This window comes from Crinia signifera, chromosome 3 (genome assembly GCF_055691185.1).
Source record: "Crinia signifera chromosome 3, ASM5569118v1, whole genome shotgun sequence".
Lineage (NCBI taxonomy): Eukaryota > Metazoa > Chordata > Amphibia > Anura > Myobatrachidae > Crinia > Crinia signifera.
The window spans coordinates 17,089,710-17,113,234 of NC_139219.1; the positions used below are offsets into that span (position 1 = coordinate 17,089,710).

General features: G+C 46.4%; 1 protein-coding gene across 2 annotated transcripts in view; it reads left to right on the plus strand.

Moving 5' to 3' along the window:
* The window catches only part of KIF6 (kinesin family member 6), a 253,176-nt gene that overhangs the window by 98,287 nt on the left and 131,364 nt on the right, over positions 1-23,525 (plus strand). For both annotated transcript variants that reach the window (XR_014471556.1, XM_083175408.1), the window contains exons 11-13: positions 4,748-4,853; positions 7,275-7,416; positions 15,746-15,964. Coding sequence is in view for 1 of the 2 variants with exons in the window: in XM_083175408.1 (XP_083031534.1) it covers positions 4,748-4,853; positions 7,275-7,416; positions 15,746-15,964 (467 nt within the window). In the remaining variant the exon portion in view is untranslated. The remainder of the gene's footprint in view (positions 1-4,747; positions 4,854-7,274; positions 7,417-15,745; positions 15,965-23,525) is intronic.

Sequence of the window (23,525 nt, forward strand, 5' to 3'; positions counted from 1 at the left end):
AACCTTCTTAGGACGCACAATCAAGGTAGCATACCTCATACATCTAGCCTCCTTTAGCGTTAAACAGCCCTTGGTGCATTGTTGAATAGGGAGCAGATATAACGCATAAGCATGTTCTGCTGATTAAAATGATATGTGGCATGCCTGCATACGAAATGCTACGTTACACTGTTTTCCTGGAAGCACTGTATGTTCCCTATCGGGTGCAGATACAGCAGCAGTCGCACACTGAATAAAGGCACTGCAGGAATAGTATAAAGCAGCACAGACAAACTCAGTAATTGCTGTAGAGTAAACAGAGACTCTAGCATCTGCCATCCAGCTTGACACCGCACCGGAATGACAGCCATACTAAACAAAACCTATTTCTGGGACCAATACACAATACAGGGAGCATTTGGAGACCATCATACCATTGAAGAACAGTTTAGAGCCTGTTATTCACTACAGAGAGCAGTTTGGAGTCCGCTACACAATACAGATAGCATTTTCTTTGCAATGTAATTCATCCTATTATCAGTAAGTACTACGGAAGCCAATCCAGGAATTTGGGATTAATAAACTCTCAATCCCGGGATCCTCAGGATTGGCTTCCAGACGCTATGCCACTGTTTAGCAGGTCTGAAGCAGTCGGCCGTGGTGGCTGAAGGTGGTGGCACTTGTAAAGGGGCAGGCAGGTGAGGGGCTTTGCAGCGTGACCTCTAACATCATGCCGTAGAGCCACACAACCTGGTTGCCGGGCAGAGTCTCAGCCTAGTGTGCTGGTGCTCAGTGCTGGTTGACTGATTATCCTGGCGTCTGACAGTGCTGTGTTTATCGCAGTCGCCATGCTGCACCTAGGACTCAGAATTAGCCTCCACTCTCCTTCTAAGCTCGTTTCGAGACTCCAATCTGCAAGTCTGGGGGCAAGCATGCTGAATCGCAGGTGCTGTATGGCGAATGTGATCCACACGATGCTGCCAACCGTCTTCACAGGAGGTTTCTGACATCCCTGAGCTCACTTTAGGACACCTGCATTACGGTCTGACAGGTGTACCGCCCTAGTCGTACTCCTCACCTGCCACTGTCCCCAGTGCGGGTCACTATCAATCAAAGAGGAAACAGAATGTTCCTGTCAGTCCAAAATAACAAAAGCAAACCCTTGGCTCCACCCACTGCTAATTGTTTTTTTTTTTGCGGTTTTTAAAAAATCAATAACCGTTTACTCTTAAATGTGTGAAATAGAAATGCAATGTTAATACTTAAAATATATATATTGGATATCTTGCAAAAAGAACCTATAAACTGTAGCTAGATCTTTCGTCTGTCGTCAGTATCTTTCGTTAACATCTTTCATCCAGGACACTGGGTTCAAGGGAAATGTCTTTCTACGAAATTGGTCAAATTTTTTTACCAATTTAGTTGAAAAAGATTTCCCTTGAACCCAGTGTCCTGGACGAAAGATGTTGATGAACGATATTGACGAAAGATGAAAGATCTATCTACAGTTTATAGGCTCTATTAAAAGATATCCAAATTGAGCTGCGTGCACAGTTGATGAACAACCTTGATGAACAACTGGCGGGTATGCGCATCATCATTCGTCGTTCGTTGCATTCACGCTGAAAGATATTCTGACCAATTTCATTCAATGGCCGAAATGAACGAAATTGGTCAAAAAAATTGTACAGTGTGTCTGCACCTTTAGACTTTGAATCCCTTGATTTGGCCTTTTTTCTTCAGATTGGTCTGTCAGAGCCATCTGAATCTGAAGAAAACAGGCCAAATCTGACTAGTGTATGGGGACCTGCAGATTGGAATTATTTTTGTGTACAATCTCTGTTGGTGTCTGGTCCTCTCCATTCCAACCTCATTACCATTCATACTCCCTCCCGCCCTCTACGGTCGGCTGACAACTGTCGTCTCTCCTCCACCCTGATCACTGCTTCCCATGCTAGAGTACAGGACTTTGCCCGTGCTGCACCCCTTCAGTGGAACGCACTCCCTCGCTCCATTAGACTCTCCCCGACCTTGCAAAGCTTCAAACGGGCAGTGAAAACTCACCTATTAATCAAAGCGTACCCTTCCGCTGCATAAACTAGTCCTGAGGCTTGTCATCTGACCCCTGCCACACGCCTTGACCATCTCTGCCTGCTTACATCCTGCCATCAAGCCACCTCCCATTCGCTTGCACCTCATGTAATCTGTCTTACCTTCCTACTAGACTGTAAGCTCTTTAGAGCAGGGCCCTCTTCCCTCCTGTTGTCAAAGCCCTCTTCACATGTCACTCACAGCTCTCCATACTCAAACACTCAGCGTCCATCTTTGTCTGTATACTCATCTCCATCTTTGGCTACCAGCCCCTAGTGTCAAAACAGATCCAACTGTAAAACAAGTCGCATCTGTTTGGTCGGAAACGGTGGCGGATTGTCAAATTAATTTCCGACTACCCGATACTTGACTCGAATCTCATATTGAATACCCCCCTAAATGTGTTTCTATGCTGTGTGCCTTTCTGGGTCAGTCTGTCAGGATAAACATGGATGTGGCCAATTCCGATTACTAGTTCTCTGTAAAACATGCAGCAGAATAGTGTAATTCTTCACTGCACAAGGAAAGAATGTGTTTTTCTCCTCATAAAAGTTTATTTAGTAATACATATTTGATTCCGCTGTTGGCCTCCACACGCCCTTTTTTTTTTTATAGTTTGGCATTTGGAAGGAGGGATCCATGTCCAAGATCTCCACATGGTCTGTAGAGGGCTGCTATTTCAAGCAATCAATCAATAGACATCTCTGCACCGCAGTGTTCCGAGTCCAGAAAGCAGCTGTGCCCCTTTAGTCGTGCGTCCAAAAAAAGTCCTTCTCCCGAGGGATCCGATAAGCAGCCGTTACTTGTGCTGCTGACTTTGGCTCCGCGAGCCCCTGTCAGCATAAATTTTCTTATGGCTTATTTGGGCTTCTGTAGTCTGTTCTACACAGTATTGCAGTGGTGGCCAACCTGTGGCTCTTGAGCCTCATGCGGCTCTCCCCCTTGTAAAGTGAGGCTCCTGCTCCCACTGCTGCCCGCCGCCCACTGTCCGTCCCAGTCCCCCCTGCTGCTGGTTCCCTGAATCCCTTCTCCTTCTGAGGGGAGGAGAGTGCGCATCGTGCATCTCTCCTACCCCTTACTGTGCATCCTTGTGACTGGGCCATCCGCCAATCAGAGCTCGCGGGCCAGCAGCCAATCAGGAGCCGGCCAGCGAGCTTTGATTGGTGGACGGCCCAGTCACAGGGAAGTGAGGGGGAAGGAGACGCGTGGTGTGCTGTGCTCTCCTCCCATCGGTGACATGACAGGAGGACTGCAGAGGGACACCAGACTGTCCTCTCCCCGCCTGGCAGCAGCAGCAGCAACAACGGTGAGTGCTGCTGCTGGGAAATTTGCACTGTGGGGGCATAGCAGTTTGTGGCACTGTGGGGGGGGCATAGCAGTTTGTGGCACTGTGGGGGCATACCAGCTTTTTGGCACTGTGGGGGCATACCCGGCACCGTGTGGTGCATACCTGGCACCGTGGGGGGCATATGTGTATCTGGCACTATTGGGGGCATATGTAAATATGGCAATGCACTATTGTAGGCATATTTGTATCACACCCACCCAAGGGGTCAAAATAGACTACACCCCTTTTTTTGGCGCGCGCATGATGTCGGCTCTTTAGCTTGACTACCGATATTTTTCGGCTCTTTACCTCTGACCGGTTGGCCACCCCTGCAGTATTGCATGGCTCAGTGAGGATGGCGTTAGCCAGCAACCTACTACTAAGATGGGAGTTCTGTTACAGATGGGTGTTGCTATGGGTAACCAATAAGATTGTATCTATCATCTCCTAGAAGGGCGGCTTTTCATAGCGCTCTGTTATGCAACGCCGTTCCCGCCGGCGCCGGGCAGGTGGAAAGCCGCCCAGTGTGTATGATCCATAGGAGGGTTAACCTGTGGTTTGCATTACAGTAAATCGTATTTGATGTATGACTCCTTGAAATAAACCTAGACGCAGGTTTCCAATCTAAACCTCATTGGTTGAATGTGATGATGTGAGATTTAGGGGGGTATTTCATCCCGGCCGCTGTTTGCGACAGGGGAAAAAGCGGTGACCGCCTATTCCATGCTGTCTTTCCCGACCGCATTGAAGAGGCAGATACTTTATAAGTAGTCGGACCCGTTTTGGCGATTTTGGCTGTGAATTCTCGCGATCGCGGACGACTATCGACAATCCATGGCTGTTTACGCGGACACGCCCCCCTTTTAGCCGAACGGCAGTTGGGATAGTGATCGTGCCTGGCGGTCGAACAAAACAAAAACGGGCCAGGGTTACGGTTGTCGGGACGGATCAACAGGTGTGACCTAGGAGCCCATGGTTAGTGGGCATATAAAATGAGGGTTAAAAGTACTGATAGTGATTGTGACGGCTTGTGCAATGTACGTTCACTTTGAGCTGGGACAGGTTTTACTTTGAGCTGTGACCGTTTTAGCCCACAAACTCTCCACCCCACCCCCCAGTCCCTATCTGCTCCTACCTCCAATCTCTGTCTTCACAGCCCCCTCTCTCCATATCCAGCTAGTTTAAAACCGATCAGTGTCCCTGCAAAAATTGCCTGCAATTTCTTTTAAGGAGTCAATTGGTCTGTGGAGTGTTTGTGTAATATACTGATTAATCTGGTAAACACTCAGTTGTTGTAGAGAGAATGCAGATTATACTGTGAGGTTCATGCACGTGCTTTATTATCTGCAGACTCGAGGACCAACTCAACAATTTTCTAGATGACCAAGACCCAGAAAGTGCTCTAGACATTGGGGCCGACATGCGGAAAATTCAGCACTGCTTTGGCTTATTAAAGGTAACAACACACAAATGTATTCATCTTCTTTCCAGTTCAAATAAGTTATGTTCTATCTTTTCAAAAGATTCCGTGGCCCAATCCGACCCCCTGGGCTTCAGCAATACCATCATTAATTGGGATTTGTACTGAACTGGTCTTACTGGTGATTTCGGAAGACGTGCGGTTTCTCTTACACATCCAGTCATTTATTATTTGCACAGGTTTTTTTTTAAAGAAATGATGTAAAGAACCACAATGCATTTGTGTAGATCATTTTGATTCTTCTTTGAAAGCACAACAGCGGGTCCTTCCGGCAAGTGTTAGGATGTCCTTCTTGTTGATGGTTCTCGAGCAGACAATGTACAACTGTCCTTATGAGAGAGTAATTTTCCTGCAGCCATATAAATGGTTGTTGTGCGTTCTAAGCAGTATGTGTGGTATAAATTCCCATGGCACAGTCTGTCGGTACTGCATGATATCCTCTATAATGTGAGATATGAAGCTGTACACTTGACCTTTGGATTTGTTGCAGAGTTGGGGACTTTGAGGTTCCGCGGCAACATTCCAGGGTCCTCCAGCCTCCTTGCTGCCACCGGCTGTTGGCCTGTTTTTCAGGCCGAGTGAAACACTTTCCACAGTCTCTAACTGATGTGAAAATCACTGGGCTGGGTGAAAATTGCTCGGCATACACGCACCATACATAAACAAATATTCCCGGGACACTGTGCTGGTCCCACCCCCTTTATGTGAGACTTCACGCACAGTGGACTTTTCATTGGCACCTGGAAACTACAGCATCCTCTGCAGTCCGGGACGTTCTGGTCACTGCATCAGATTTCCTGTGTATAATTATTATTTTGCACATTAACAAACCTATCATTACTAATGGCAGTAACTTGGATTTGGCTACCTCTCATGGAAGACACAAGACGTTTATGTTCCTACGGAACCTTTATGTAAATACTTACAGGCAGTGGCGTAACAATGACACTGCAGGCCAAGCGGTGGCTTGGGGGAGCGGGTGCTATGGAGGTGCATGGTCTCTGCAGGCGCCAATGGGTCTGGCCATTCATATAGAATCAGCTGAAAATGTCCCTCCAAAAATGGCCACTGCCTTGGAGGAGACAGATGTTAGAGGTCCTACTGGACAGATCGATAGATGCTAGAGGTCCTACTGGGTAACATATATAGCTACTGGAAGTTACAGATTCTGGGTAGCAATATCTATATATCTACTGTATGTATCTATATCTATCTATCATATATATATATATATATATATATATATATATATATATATATATATAAATATATTGACCTTGGCAATGAACATGTAGACCCCTGGCAGCGAGCATGTAACCCACTGATAACCAGCAAAAACACTGGCAATGAATAAAACCCCCCTGGCTATGAGCATGAAACCCCCTAGCTACAAGCATGAAACCCTTGGCAACGAGCACGTAACCAATGTCAATGAGCATGACTCCCCTGGCAACAAGCATGTAACTCCTGTTCCTGTCAATGAGCATGAAACACCTGTCAACATGCCTATAAGTAAAAATAAAAATAATATAATAAAAGTATGGAGGGGGGGAGGGTCGCCACAATTTTTTTTTGGCAGGGGGGCGCAAAATGTCTAGTTACGCCACTTTTCACAGGTGTCTCTCTAAATCCTTTCCAAGTGAATCCACTTTTGTGTCGGGTTCCGTGACCCTTCCCAGCATAAAGCAGGAGCGGGCGTGAAATCTGTAGCTGGAAATGTCTTACTCTGCTGCAACAGGGAAGACGTTTCCCAATATCCTACTGTAGGACTTGTAATATCTATGTCACTTGCCAGGTTCTTCGCCAAAAGGAAATGTCCATCCATCATCAGATTACACCAACTATACGGTTTCTGTGAGCCTGGCAGCCTCCCGACCAGAGACCCGTCGTGATTTATTTCTTACTCAGACCAAAGTGTTTCCTTGTTCTGCTTGTGTAGCGCGATTCTGGGAGATAATTGCAGCGAAATGTGATCAGAGGCTCCTTTCCCAGCGCTGTCTTCTCCAATCCGGGCAGTTACGTATGACGCGCAGACTGTGGCAGAGATCTGGACAGCGCTGAGTGATTCATCACCTATTGGGCAGAGGTACACAAACGTCTAATGACTGCTAGATGGTCCGTCTGGAACTACCACTGGCACAAGCTCCCGTATCACTTTCTACTAATATATATGCTTGGAAGACACGTGAGTTCTTCAGCCCAGCTGATGCAGAATCGCAGTAATGATGATGGGATAAGCAGAGAGTGTGCGGCTTGGTCATAGGACAATTAGACTGCAGAAAAAGCACAATCGATCAATTATTTACTGTCAATCAGATGTTCTTTGGCACCGTGCTGCTGTGACTTCTGGGAAGTGTTGTTTTCTAGGAGACTGTGTAACTTTTCTGTCTCTCACAGCGGCGTCTCCAGGACAAGATGACAGCTGGCAGCAGGATGTCCTCTCCTGGCGCGTCCACTGGAAGACCCGAGACTTCTGCTGCTCGTCCAGAGGAGATGAAGAAGCTCCGAGATCTGCTGCAGCAAAGAGACAATGAAATTAGTATCCTTGGGCCGCTAGATGGGGGCAAAATGTGTAGTGGGCGTGGTCCTCTGAGACAAAGGGGGTGGTTCATTGGATCTACAGTAACGAGATAAATAGTTCATAGATCGGCCCCATATTGTTGACGCGCAAAAAGTGAACAGTTTGAAAAGGTCGACTGTTTAAGGCCGATGTGTACAAGAGGTCAACAGTTTTTCTCGTTTTTGGGGTGTCACTTAGTATGTTTCATCATGTGACCCCAATTGGTGTACAATGTACCCTTGCGGGATTGGCTTCTGGCAAAAGTGCTCGCTACGCTTGGCACAGATTACTATTCCCAATCATAGTCCATGTGGATGGTAAATGAAACAAAAGTTGACTTTAAAAAAAAACAAAAAAAAAAACTTTTTGTACCTGTTGACCTTTTAACTGTCAACATTTTGACCAATATTTGGTCCACCTATTGACTGTGTAACTCGACACTGTGCAGTCAGTCACCACACACCCTGCACCATTCAATATGCATACCTTGCGTCTGTCACTGAAGACATTATCCGCTGACACAGTGGACTCTGTCGCAGTGTCAGCCTTCACTGCGCAAATGCTGGTGCCCACCTAGATTGCTCATGCGCCACCTCTGTCTGTAGCCTCCTACCCCCCAACACCCAATTAGAACCTCAGGCTGTTGGCTTCTGCTGAGATCTGTGACAGAACAACGCTTCACCTCTTATATAAGCAGCTCTGTTTGTCTTCCAGATTTGTGGTGTTCGCAGACAGTATATGACCCTTTTGGGTTTCACACCAGTATTGCTGGCAGGAGGAGGGCGACACTTACTGGAACATTTGGGGGGGGGGGGGGATATTTTGTTTAGCTCAGTAAAAGCTTTTTCAAACCACAGCCTCACCATGTCCATGAACCTGTGGTATAAGTGTTCATCAGTGCCAAATCTAAAGAGCTTGCTCCTTCTATTTACCATTCTGTGCAGCCACAGTGAGTGCAGTGTTGTGTGGTGCCACGGATGGTGGCAATGTGGCATATGACCCTCTGCTGTGCTACATAGAACATCACTGGCCTAGGTCATGCATGTCCAAATTATGGCCCTTTAGCTGTTGTGAAATTGAAAGTCCCATCATGCCTTGCCACAGTTTTGCTAAATTAGGGAATGCTAAAAGTATGGCAATGCATACTGGAATGTGTAGTTTCACAACAGCTGGAGGGCCACAGTTTGGACATGCCTGGCCTATGTCTTCGGGAGCAGGCTTAATATCTGTGTCACCGGATAAGAGAAAAATATACCAGCGCTGGTTTGTTTCTCAAATAATTCAGAAAATGACGGTTTCTTAGTAATATAAAAATGTAATGAACATTATCCACACATATTAAAAATAGACACATACATGTATTTTAGTATGTGGAAAGGACACACTAAAAGGTTCAATACAAATGTATTAAATGGTGAGCCCTATAGACACTTTTAGACTCCTATATCCAGGATTATATGTATCTGAAGGGATGTCTCTAATTATAGCAGCGGTATATTAACATGGCCGGTTCCAGATCAATGATGAAATAGCAATTTTGTAATTCTGGTAGCTTGTCCGGTGAACATGGGTGGAGTGTTGAAGTTGCTGCAGGTCCAATCTTTAGTTTGTAACAGATGACCAGGTAGAGAAATTAGTCCCGTATCCAGTGCTTTGTAGGTAGGATTTGTAATCCTCAGGAGAACTCATATAGTAATAAACTGCTGCAATAATTAGAGAGATCCCGGTACTCTTTACCTAGCACGGCGCCCACGATTTTGATCGTGGGCATCGCAGGTAAAAAAATCGCGGTCATCGCGGCCATTGAATGCACTAAAAATCGGGTGCGACGCGACCGACGCGATGCCCCCGATTTCCCATAGGGAACAATGTTAAATTTCTCAATTGACCCGATTTTACTGTTCAATGCCTCAATTGACACGATTTTTCCATAGGAAACAATGTTAAATGGCCCACAGAGGCCAAATAGCCACCCTGAAGTGTGAAATGGCCCCCACAATTGGTAACGCCACCCCACGATCAACGTGAACCCGAAGCGTGGCGAGCGCAGCGAGCCCGCGAGGGGCGGCGGTACGCGTCCTACGACCTTTTCATACCCCCACTATCCACGTCGGCGTGGAGTTGAGAATAGAATAGTGTGGCGAGCCACCGAGCCCGAAGCGTCGCGAGCGCACGCGGATACCTTCACAGGTAAACGCGTCCCTTCGCGGGCTTCACAGGTATCCGCGTCCCCTCGCGGGGCTCGCTGCGCTTGCCTTGCTTCGGGCGCGGTGGCTCGCTGCGCTCGCCACACTATTCTATTCTCAACTCCACGCCGACGTGGATAGTGGGGGTATGAAAAGGTCGTAGGACGCGTACCGCCGCCCCTCGCGGGCTCGCTGCGCTCGCCACGCTTCGGGTTCACGTTGATCGTGGGGTGGCGTTAACAATTGTGGGGGCCATTTCACACTTCAGGGTGGCTATTTGGCCTCTGTGGGCCATTTAACATTGTTTCCTATGGAAAAATCGTGTCAATTGAGGCATTGAACAGTAAAATCGGGTCAATTGAAAAATTTAACATTGTTCCCTATGGGAAATCGCGGGCATCGCGTCGGTCGCGTCGCACCCGATTTTTTAGTGCATTCAATGCCCGCGATGGGCGCCGTGCTTGGTAAAGAGTACCGAGATCCCTTCCAGATACATATAATCCTGGATATACAGGTAGGAGTCTAAAAGTGTCGGTACTTGTGTACTTTCACGGCTCCCACGATGTGCATCGTACAGAGAAAAATCGCATCGCATGCAATGTCATTTTTCACAGAAATTATGGACATGAGTTGACATCATGTAAAATGCACCCCAAATGTCATTTTTCACACTGTACCACCCCCACTATTCGAGCCCGAAGCGTGGCGAGCGCAGCGAGGGGACACGGATACCTGTGAAGCCCGCGAGGGGACACGGATACCTGTGAAGCCCGCGAGGGGACACGGATACCTGTGAAGGTATCCGCGTCCCCTCGCCACGCTTCGGGCTCCGTGGCTCGCTGCGCTCGCCACACTTTCTGATCTCAACTCCACGCCGACGTGGATAGTGGGGGTATGAAAAGGTCGTAGGACGCGTACCGCCGGCGCTCGCCACGCTTCGGGTTGGCGCTGATAGTGGGGGTGGTACAGTGAAAAATGACATTTGGGGTGCATTTTACATGATGTCAACTCATGTCCATAATTTCTGTGAAAAATGACATCGCATCACATCAGATCGCATGCGATTTTATCAAAAAATGTATAAAAATACGGGAAAATCGCATCGCATGCCATCGAATGCCACTACATATAGCATGCGATGGGAGCCGTGAAAGTACACAAGTACCAAAGTGTCTATAGGGCTCACCATTTAATTAATTTGTATTTAACCTTTTAGTGTGTCCTTTCCACATACTAAAATACATGTACGTGTCTATTTATAATATGTGTGTATAATGTTCATTACATTTTTATATTACTAAGAAACCGTCATTTTCTGAAGTATTTGAGAAACAAGCCAGTGCTGGTATATTTCTCTCTTATCCGGTATATTTTCTGGGGACTGACTACCCCCTTACTAGCTGCTGTTAGCAAGCGCACCTTACCACCACATATTTTTCTCCTTTAATATCTGTCTCACGTTTATAGTACACTGACTTCCCTAATACAATGGATGAAGCCATTTTCTGTGTCCAAATTTTCTTTTACACCATCAAAGAACATCAAAGGGACATTGGGAGTGCGGGCAGGTACATGTGATGTCACATATTATTCTGGGAATGTTTTGGATGGCCGGGATATCTTTATGGGGCCCCTAAGCACCTGCTGGGTTGCCTTGTGGAACATCCACCTATGAATGGAGGCAGAAAGCTAATTACAGACTTACAGAAGACTTACCCTGTGGTGCAAATGCTGACTCAGGCCCCCCTGCAAAAGGCCACAGTTGAGTTCCTTCGGGCATGAGCATAGTTTTGTGGGCAGAGTTCTTGGTTTATACATTTAAATGCCAGATAGTGACACATCCACCTGCCCAATTATAATTAATGAAAGTCATACAAGAGGCTCAACTGAGCAGTATTTTAGGTGCAAAATGACCTTGCTCATTACACCATGTTAAGGTCCAGGTTTATGCAAAAACGAGCAGGACCATTTCTGAGTACCTAGAGGTAGCCCTGCACTAGGTGGGCATGAGGACAGTGTGGCCTACCCTGGAGGTGGAGATTAAACCTTCCTTTGATACAGTAGGTATCAATGATATATACAGTGAATCCAGAAAGTATTCACGGCGCTTCACATTTTCCACATTTTGTTATGGAACAAATTCCTTTTTTTCACCTCAAAATTCTACACACAATACCCCATAATGACAACGTGAACAAAAAAAATGGTACATTTTTTCAAATTTATAAAAAACAAAACAAAAACAAAAGCGAAGAAATGACATAAGTATTCACAGCTTTTGCTCAATACTTTGTTGATGCACCTTTGGCAGCAATTACATCCGCAAGTCTTTTTGAATATGAGGCCACAAGCTTGGCACACCTATCTTTGGACAGTTTGTCCCATTCCTCTCTGCAGCACCTCCCAAGCTCCATCAGGTTAGATGGGGAAACGTCGAAGCGCAGCCATTCTCAGATCTCTCCAGAGATGTTCAATCAGATTCACGTCTGGGCTCTGGCTGGGCCACTCAAGGACATTCATAGAGTTGTGCTGAAGCCACTCTTTGGATATCTTGGCTGTGTGTTTAGGGTCGTTGTCCTGCTGTAAGATAAACCGTCGCCAGAGTCGGAGGTCAAGAGCGCTCTGGAGCAGGTTTTCATCCATCTGTACATTGCTGCATTCATCTTTTCCTCTGTCCTGACTAGTATCACAGTTCCTGCCGCTGAAAAACATCCCCACAGCATGATGCTGCCACCACCATGCTTCACTGTAGGGATGGTATTGGCCTGTGATGAGTGGTGCCTGGCATCCTTCAAACATGACGCCTGGCATTCACACCAAAAAGTTTAATATTTGTCTCACAAGACCAGAGAATTTTGTTTGTTTGTTTGAGAGTCCTTTAGGTGCACTTTGGCAAATTCCAGACCGGCTGCCATGTGCTTTTTTCTAAGGAACGGCTTCCGTCTGGCCACTCTACCACACAGGCCTGATTGGTGGATTGCTGCAGAGATGGTTGTCCTTCTGGAAGGTTCTCCTCTCCCCACAGACGAATGCTGTAGCTCTGACAGAGTGACCATCAGGTTCTTGGTCACCTCCCTGGCTAGGGCCCTCAAATCACTCAGTTTAGACTGCTGGCCAGCTCTAGAAAGAGTGCTGGTGGTTCAGAACTTCTTCAATTTACAAATGATAGAGGCCACTGTGCTCATTGGGACCTTCAAAGCAGCAGATATTTTTCTTCTACCCTTCCCCAGATTTGTCCTTTTGTCTTGGAGGTCTACAGACCTCAAGTGTGGGACCTTATATAGACAGGTGTGCGCCTTTCCAAATCATGTCCAATCAACTGAATTTACTACAGGTGGACTCCAATTAAGCTGTAGGAACATCTCAAGGATAATCAGTGGAAGCAGGATGCACCTGAGCTCAAATATGAGCTTCATGGCAAAGGCTGTGAATACTTATGTACATGTGATTTCTTTGTTTTTTATTTTTAATAAATTTGCAAAAATTTCCCCAAAACCTTTTTTTCACTTTGTCATTGTGGTACATTGTGTGCAGAATTTTGAGGAAATAATACATTTATTCCATTTTGGAATAAGGCTGTAACATAACAAAATGTGGATACTTGCTGTGAATACTTTACGTATGCGCTGTGTATATGTATAGGTATAAAGAACTGTTAATACCGAACTGGATCATCAGCAAATTAGGGGGCACCCATGTGTAACCACGTCGGAGTCCGGTTCCAGTTCTGGTTGAAATCCAGGTCTGGCCACAGCATTCACTATGGATAGCAATGGACTATTGTAACCGCTCTATTCCCCAAACTGCTTTTAGTCTTAAACGTTCTTCAGTCTCTTCCAATAAAACCATCAGAGCGGCAGAGTGTCTGTGCGCACAGCAGCGGGGCCTTAGTAATGACTAATCTGTCATTGCCGCTGATGTCATTGGGACTAAAATGCTTTATGAAAGCTTGGGATAGATCAGATCCTGTTACATATAAACAAATGTGAGTAGCTGTAATTCCTGGGGAACCCATCCAGTTACCGGTTCCCTAGACATCACAGATTATATTTAGTAACAGACAACACAATTAGTAGCTAGAGAATCATTCTATACTAAATTAAAGGCACATTTAATGGCTGCATCCAAAGTAAATGCTGTTTTTTGCGGTGAGCCCACTCACTGATATTTGGGAATGATATAAACTTTTCCCAGTATTCGTCATAAAGGTTTTTATCCTATGCTAACAGCCTGATATAGGTTAATACAGTGGTTATTGGCAAACCCGCCCGTACCCAAACTGTCATTATACCAATAGATACATCCATTTTTGTTTTCACACGTCCTCTATGACTATGGATCATACTTCTGTAGCTGAGGCAATAAACTCCCCTCTAGCTGCTGTTGAACTGCACTTCCCAGCATGCCCTGCATTTTTAGCATAGCCAAATAGCAAAACCTTTGTAGGGGTTAGAAGTATTTGTAGGTCTACAAGACTGGAGGTGACCTTATTACCCACCCCTGATCCACAGCTACTTGTACCTACAGATATCAGGGGGTATTCAATCTGGGGGGAAATAGCAGACACCACCTCTTACGTGGATTCCAACAAAACAGATTCAACTTTCAAACAAGTCGGATCTGTTTTGTCGGAACATCCCAGTATTCTGACTTTCGGGACATTCGGTCTGTTTTGTGAGCTTGCTTACATAGGAGGCTATACGTAGTATTAATAATAATCGGCAATGGCTAGTGCAAGTTTTGTTGGCACCACTCACTGTGGGGTGTAAAGACGCACCAAGCTGTTTTTCTGAGTTAACAGACGGGGACGCCTCAGTACTTGCTTTTTTTTTTTGCAGCATTTGCATAGTCACAGATATGACTACTGCCTTTGATGCAGATGCATCGAAATCAGACCCGCAGTGCCTCAGCAGCTAAAATGGATTCAACTCAATTCCCCAATGACCAGTGATTCCACCCCATGCCTCATGCTCCAAGGAGGTTGGCGTTTCATAGTCATGAGGCCAAATGTAATAGGAGGTGAGAATCAGATTTTGAGAGAGAGTTTGCTTTCCCGTTTTCTTACAGCGGCAATAAATGACAGGGCAAAATAAACCTTGTTTTGCAGTATAATTTATTGCCGCTTTAAAAACATTGGAAAACACTTCCAAAATATCTCACTTTCTGATTCGCACACCCTAATGCATTTGGTCCTTAAACTTTAGTTTAGGCCTCAAAATGGCGGAGCCCACTGTGTTTAGATCCATGTTACTATGTTCCTGTTAATATAAATTACCTCAGTTTGGTTATAGGTTGAGTATCCCTTATCTGATATGCTCGGTACCACAAGCATTTTGGATAAGGGATTTTTGCGGATTTTTTTTTTTTCATACTTACCTGGTCCCCCGGCGGTGCCCCAATGGTCCCCCGGCGGTGCCCCAATGGTCCCCCGGCGGTGCCCCAATGGTGCCCATGGTGTCCCCTGGCCTTCACGGCGGCCATCGGAATCCTCTTCAGCAGCATACCCATTCCTAAGGATGCAGTGGCGTAGCTACGTTTTGGGCGCCCCCCCCCCCCCACCCCCCCGTCGCTGCCCCGCCAAGCACCCCTACCCCGCCACCCATGCAAACCCCCCCTCAATCCCCCACAGCCTTACCTATCGCGCTGGTCCCGGCGGCTCCGTTCTTCTGCTGAGGACCACCAGAAAATGGCCGCCCCCGTACAGCAGACAGTTTCAGAGAACTATGTGCTATATGGGGGCGGCCATTTTGTGGTGGTCCTCAGCAGAAGAACGGAGCCGCCGGGACCAGCGCGATAGGTAAGTCTGCGGGGGATTGAGGGGGGGGTTTAACTATAGCACCGCAACCCCCGGCGCCCCCACATGCACAGCGCCCCCCCCCGCGCGGTGGCGGGGGCTGCGGTGCTATAGTTACGCCGCTGGTTGCGCGGGTGCTTCGGTCCTTGGGACCGGGGATGCCAATGAAGAGGATTCCATTGGCCGCCGTGAACACCGGAGGATGAGGTAAATATAAAAATTATTCTGCAAACCTACAGTTCTCTGAATATTTCGGATATGGGATATACGGATAAGGGATAACCAACCTGTAATTGAGAAGAGTTTTCATTATCTATTGACAAACCAGATATTTTAGTCAGTATGTTAAAGAAAGAGAAGAAAAGGGCCCAGGACGCCAAGTATGAAATGAGCCTCGATGGCGCCCATCTCCATTCATCCAGTGCGCCAGGGCTCGGGGGAAAACCTGCAGCGGGTTGGCATCCATCACTTGCATCATCCAGTGGCCGGCTCACGATGGACGGCTCCTTTCCAGAATCCGGGCCCAGCAATCCCCACAGGAGGACAGGTGCGTGAGATATACACTTACTCTAGGCAGACTCATGACAGCCATAAAACATTACCTGACACATAAATCTTTGACGTAACCTTAAGAATCTCACTGCTGAAACCATGGAAACAGATCTAAGCCGTAGCCAACTGCATATATGGTAAGATATGTGAGCTTGTGTCCAGATGTAAGCACAGCCATTGCCAGCAATCCCGAGCATCTGCTGCAGGGTGAATGAGTCGGACAGTAATCTTGCAGGAAAAATGAGAATAATAATATTGTACAATTTAATGGTCGGAATGACACCACTTTCTGTTATCGTACATTCATCTCATTCTTTAAGCATTAAGATGCCCCTAAGGTCAGTACACACATGAGGATACCCACAGTCGACGATATCGGCGGCCCCGGGACCAGGCATGGTAGTGCATACACATTTGTTGATGCAGACGACAAACTACGGCGTTGGGGGGGGGCTGGGGGGCAGGGCATGCTGCATTCTGCAGGATGCCCCTCATTTACGATCTGCTTCCTCGTCTGCACATACGAAGCAGCGGATCGTTAACGACCTGCGGGAGCAAGCATCACCCTTTGCCAGGTGTGTACACATTGGGGCAGATGTATTAAGCTTTAACAAGAGATAAGTCCAAGGGTGATAAGGAGAGATAAACGTCCAGCCAATCACCTGCTAACTGCCATGTTACAGGCTGTGTTTGAAAAAAGTCAGTAAGGAGCTGATTGGCTGGATGTTTATCTCTCCTTATCACCCTTGTATTTATCTCTTGTTAAGGCTTCATACATCTGCCCTATTGGCTGATATAATGAAGAATATCGCTTATTTTATTACCCAGTGTGTTACGGGGCTTTAGGGTTTACTGGATCTGCTCCCTATCCTAAAATATATATATTTTATAAGCCTTGAAGAGCGTTAAAGTACCAGCCAATCAGACCCCAACTGCCATTTTTCAAACCTGGTCTTTGCTGTGGCAGTTAGGGGCTGCATGACTGGTGTTTTATATTTGTCCACTTTATCACTCTCAAAGGCTCAGTAAATAGATCCTATAGGACTTCAATTGTGGCTAGGAAAAAACATTTTGTATCCCAGTTGCACACTGAGTGAGAAATAACTACATAATAATCAGATATTACAGAGATCTTGGTTGCATATATCTGCAGATAATACCAGAATTTCCCCTCCCTGTTGGCACCTGAGTGACATCACCTCTGATTGAGCCGCTTGCCTACAAATGTGTTGTGTAGGACTTCAATTGTGGCTGATACATTTTTCAGGGGAAAAAAATGCTTTTCCACGATTATTTGCCCACTGGTTTTATCAGGCAATCCAATTGAAGTCTTTGACTCCATGGAAAAAAAAACGTCTTCATGTAAAAACACGTTTTGTCGTGATCGTGGTTTATAACGTGGCTTATAACGTCGCTTATCGGGGATTCTGCTCCACCTACCTCCAGGCAGATGAAGAAAAATCCCCAGTAATGACGGCTATTGTGAATCATTGATTAACCCCGGGGGATAGATTAGTCCTGGTAATTTACCTGCTGCTAATACCCCTATTACACCAAAAATCCCAGATCCGACCCGGCATTTGGAAGAAGGATCCAAGCCGGGTCGGATCCGGGATTTACCCCATTTACACTGCGGTGCCCAAACGCAGTGTAGACTGAGGCGGCGCTTGGAGATGACATCATCTCCAAGAGCCGGGACCGCAGTGATCCCCACCGGATACACCGATCGTCGTGCTGGGGGCAGCCCAGCACCAAGGTAAGCTGCTGGGCTACCCCCAGCCCCCGTGCACCCCCCCAGCCGTCGTCCGGGAGGTGAATGGATGCAGCACACAGGCATCCATTCACCTCCTCCGCTGCCGCCGCTGCTCTCTGCAGAGTATAGCAGACAGCAGCGCAGCCTGTGTGTGCCCCCCGTCCAACCTGCGGATGCTGCGGTCTTCAACCATGCATGCTCCTCTTGCAGATATAACTGTCCGTGATCCATGTGGAATTCTTTCTACATTTCTTACAAAAGTGGGAACGAAATATTGTTCTGGAAGTTCTTCCCACTAATGTGTTTCACCTGTGTGCCGCTTTTTGATTCACCCTTCTGTCCAGAATATTCCAATCCAGCTGTATGGGGAGTGAGTCAATATTGTGCGGCCCAGTCCATGATTTGTAGCCGCCTTGTTCTTTGCCTCGAAGGCAGTGCTGACATAGCGCGGACGTAGGGTTTGGGTCTTTATCTTGTTGAAGGAAAAGACTTTGTCCAATTAGGTGAAGTCCAGAAGGGTCCTATAAAATGTAGAGGTAGCACTTATGGTTAAGGCCTATCAGTTGCAATTAGTGAAACGGCCGCAAAGTGAGAGATTTGGTAAGAAATCTCCAGGTTTTTTTTTTTTTTTAAAGCGACAATTATTTACACTGCAAAACCAGTTTGATTTTGCAGTGTAAATGATTGCCGCTTTAAATAACTGGAGATTTCTTACCAAGTCTCTCACTTTCTGATTCTCTCACCCTATTACGTTTCCCCCACTGTGTGTTTTTCTATTAAAAACATTTTAAGATCTTTTCAACTTTGGGCTGATATGTCATTCCAATTTGACAGAAAACGGCGTATCTGGCAGAGATCGTTCTAGTATTTTCCTGACTTAAGATCTTCTGTGTGGCCCTAACTGTGCGGAGTTTGTATATTTACTACCCGTACTTGCATGGACAGGGACTAATTTGAATGTTCAACTATTCTCTGTAAAGCCCTGCGGAATATGTGTGCGCCATATAAGAAACTGTGAATAAATTAATTAATTTCCTAACGCTGAAGTTGACATTATTTTTCAGTTTTTTTTTACCAACTTTAACTTTTTTTAAAATCTTTAGCAATTTCCGCCATATCCTTATTATATTGTCAGGTTATTAAGGTGGAAGTTTTAATAAAAATATGGAAACTGTGAGCGTTCTAAAACTTTTTTTTTTAGAACATTTCAAATAAATGTAACAAAGTTACCCAAATAGTGCCGGGTACCGGTCTTTATCTCTGGATTTTGGATCCGTTTTCATCAAGTTTTATAAAAAATAAAAAAAATTTAAAAAACATTTACAACTGCCTCTGTATTTGCACTTTATTCCACACTACAACTTTAATTCCAGCTTACGAGAAGCAATTTTTATTTCAAATCATTTAAATTTTGTTTTGCTCTAGTTAGAAAAAATATCCGCGCTGCTTACATTTCACCTGCTGACGTCTGCGCTATCTTTACGGATGCTTTCTTGGATCGTTAGCGACGATAAAATACGACTAGCACCTGAATCTGTTGTAATTTGAAATGAAACTAAATTCATGACTCATCGGGGAGTTTATGTAGCTTGTATGGTCCTAAAATCACTTGCCGAAGCCAACCGGCCCCCTCCTCTACGCCGTCTGTTTTTATTTTATCGATATAATGAAAAGCTCTGCTTGTTTCGACTAAGAAAATGGCCATATTGTTCTCTTTAAAATAGCAGCAGTCTCAGCCTTTTCCTTAGCGTTACTTGTCTGTGTGTTCCAAATCCTCACCTGGAAACGTTCAGCCCCACTAAAATCCCCCTATGACTCACCGCATCCTTTAACCGTTTGGGTCGCACTCCTCGGCCGAGATGTCACAGGAATGTGTAACGGTGTAGAGAGAGGACAGATGCCAAGGAACCCTGTCACTCGTAAACGTGATCACTGACATTTACCGGACACACAAGCATTACTGACATTCCCAACAATATTTGTACAGTATTATGTGGGCCAGGGGAGAGCTTTATCCAAGATTGCTGAGCGCTCACAAAAACATATTTCTCAATCTCGTAGCATAGTGGGGCAGATGTATTAAGCCTGGAGAAGAGATAAACTGGAGATAAAGTGGAGATAACTTGGAAGAGTTAACGCACCAGCCAATCAGCTGTGTTTGAAATATGACAGTTGGGATCTGATTGGCTGGTGCGTTATCTCCTTCCAATTTATCTCCAGTTTATCTCTTCACCAGGCTTAATACATCTGCCCCAATGTGTCGTGCGTTTCTGCTTGTTGTTGGAAGGAGATGCAAATTGCGGTATTATAGGGATGAGATGAGACCGAGTCCATTGATTTGTTGATTCAGCGGTGCTTCCGTGTATTAACCAGGTACAGTAGATTAACACCACAGCTACCTTACTACTTAAACCTGTTACATATAGAGTACTAGCCAATAAAACCCTAACTGTCATTTTTCAATTACCGCCTGCATCATGACAGTTAAGCTGCCCACACACAGAAAGATTTTTTTAACAATATGGCCGTTTTTGACCACGTTCGTGGGCATAACAAAGATGCAATGTGCTTTCCTGCTCTGACGGTCAATTATCTTGGTCGCTTAACCCTTCAGCAGGTGGAAAGATAACAACCCATTGTGCCCCGGTAACATTTTGGGGCGTGGCCTAATAGTGGGAGGCGTGGCTACATCCTGTGATTAGGCCACGCCCACAAAATGTTTAGAGGGGGGTTAAAAAACACTCTAAAGTCGAGGGGGTGTTAATCCCCCCCCCCCCACCTCAGCAGCAGCGGCGGCACACACCTACAGGAGCTACCTACACCACCATGAGCTCTCACGCTGTCAGTGAGACGCCCGGGTAATTAGTACCCGCCCCCCCCCCCCCCCCCTCTCGGCTGCCCTGGCTGCAATGCGTGTACGTGAAACGACTGCTATGATGAAAGCCTTCTGACAGGAAGTAGGAGCCTGTGGGTGGTAACCAGCAGTGTAGTGGGTGTGTCCGGGAAGGTGTGCCAGAAAATATGCGGGATGTGTCATGGAAAATGACCGTTAGGGCAGGGTGTGTAACGTCAGCTCCAGCCTTGACCAGGCTGATTTCCTATCAGCCGCCATCTCTGGCTACTAGGAGCCCTTGCGATGGTGACCAGTGAAAAAATAATCATTCCATGGTGACCATCTTACAAATGGATGTAGACATTTTTGCACAGCTGCAAAGTCTTCGCTAGCCGTGCACATTATTCGCAAGGTGTCCATCTGATCGCCATCCAAGGCACATTCGTGGGTCGTGCGATCACGTCTGAATTGGCCCCTTTTATCTCTCTCCACTTTATCTCTTATGCGGTTGCAGATTGGTAAGGTTTGGAATTTTTTTTATTTTTTATTTAAAGTTATTTTTTAATTATAATTTTTTTCCCCAAGACGTATTACAGTATTATCCAAAAGGAAATAAGCAAAGGAAGATTGACAATAGGCAAGTGAAGCGTCAGAATAGAATTTATTTTCAGATAATCTGTGCCCAAATTTTTGCACCCCCTGTAATTGGTGCAGGGTTCGTGTCATGAGCCACTGATTGTATATTTCAGATTCACCTCTTCTTCTGGCCATTTATCGTGTATCCGTGTGATACTGGACGGGATCTTGCTGCCCAGGATCACATTGCAATATGCAATTCTGTTGGCGTTCTGCATTAACCAGCAGGCGCTGGGACAAGGGCTCCGATAGGAGGGTCCTGATCTGCTCTGCCGGGTGCCAGGGGGTCTGCGTATGCACGGCCATCACTGACCCCCAGCTGACAGGTGCACCTCCGAACAGCGGCCACTGTCCGGCCGGCGGTGCAGAAAGTAGCCCACAGGCTACAATGGGGAACTGGGTGGGGTGGGGGGGGATGTCTGGAATGCTTTGCCTTCCGGATATTGGTAAACCTGGCAGCATTGCATCCCCCACAGAAATCTATGAGGGATGCAACTGCGTGCGGGAATGGAGGGATCCACTTCTACTCACATTTGTGGGATACTTCATATTTGCGGCTAAGCCCCGGGAAACGTTTTGGGGGAATTAGCCGCAAATATTAAACGATAAATGGGCCCATTAGTGACGGCTATTAGGAATGCAGCGTCGCTCCCACCATTCAGTCCAGTGTCATCTTGTAACATACGGACTTCTAGAACATCTTCTAGTTTGCACTGGATATATTAGGATAAGTCAAAACCGTTTAAATTAATGGGCGGCTGCTGATTGGCTGAGAGCTCTCAAATGTCAAACACATACTATCCGGGACGATTTCACCCGCTTTCTCAGTACGAGCCACCGGAATTAGGGCCAATTCGCATAATATATGGGGGCTTTATATTATACATCATTGACGGGATGGGTATCAATGTGAATGGAATGTCACAGAAGCCACTTCTGAATAGTAAATTATTATTGCATTTGGTCACTATTGAGTGGATATTGATGCCAGTCCCCTACCCCCCCCCCCCCCCCCCCCCTCACCAATCCTTTGATTGGCAGCATTGGGCAGTCACTGTTCAGCATTAACCAGTCTCACTGCCCGGAGCCAGTACCTCATTATTTTATCAGATTTATAAAACATAAAGTTGCTGATTTTGTTCTTTAACAATTCTGTGTAATACACAACAGTCTGAGGTTAATGTGTTATGTCAGCGAGGCACAGATAGGATTAGATTTACAGGGAAACGTACAGAGTGAACTTTTCCCCTTGTTACTCGGATTCTGATAACGTCAGTCTCTACATTTACACCACAGATAAAACTCATAAATATATTTCTGGCTTTTATTTGCCCCGGTTTATGGCAGTGGACGGGTGAAGGAGAGAGCCACATTCTTGCCATTATACTAATCCCACACGTGTCCCGATCACATCCCAGCTGTCTTGTCAATCGCAAATTACATACAGTGCAGTACGTACAACTGGCTGCAGTCATTAAACAACTTGTATACAGTACGGGCTGTCACATACAATATACTGGACAAAGTTCCATTATTAGGGGGGTATTTAATGTGGGGGTCACGGCAGTCGACCGAGAACATGCAGGTGGGTTTCAATGTCCCGCCTGCTGGGGAGCGAGAAGGGGGCGTGGCCGCGACTTGCGGCCTGGAAGAGGCGAGCTGCAGCCGGCAGCTCGTCACTTTCCGGCCGTTCTCGGCAGAACGAGCCCGACAGCTTGTGATGTCGGGCTCGTTCTGCCGAGATACTTTGCTCAATGCTGTCGGGGAAGACAGCATTGTGCCCGCGGCTGTTTGTACACGTTCGTGCATACCCACTTTCATAGAAGGTGGCATCTTTGAAGTTCAATAACTGATGTTTGTGATAAGTTTAACAACGGTAAGTGGGGTGGCGGCGGCTGCGGTAGCGTCCATGGTGGTGGCGGCACGTGTGCGATACAGCATCAGGGTATTTTTCCTCTGCTCTGTCCCTGCATGTGATAATTGCTACATCCGTGTGATATATACATATATATATATATATATATATATATATATGACCTTATTCAGGTCCGTGTGCAACTGCCGCTCGTTCACACGGGGACCGATGTTTTGTTCGCATCGGTCCCCATGCGTGCATCCACTGCGAATACATGGATCGCTGGGTGCACGCACCAAGGACTGTGGACAGGCAGTGGAGAGGGGCGTGGGTTGGTGGCCGGCATCATTAGCATATGTGAACACCCAGCGTTTTAAGGGCGTTCTCATGTGCTAATGAGGCCATGACGTGGCCGACAGGGGCGGGCAGCTGACATCACCCCGGATGACAGCTGCCCCCCCATTTCTTTCAGAACATCC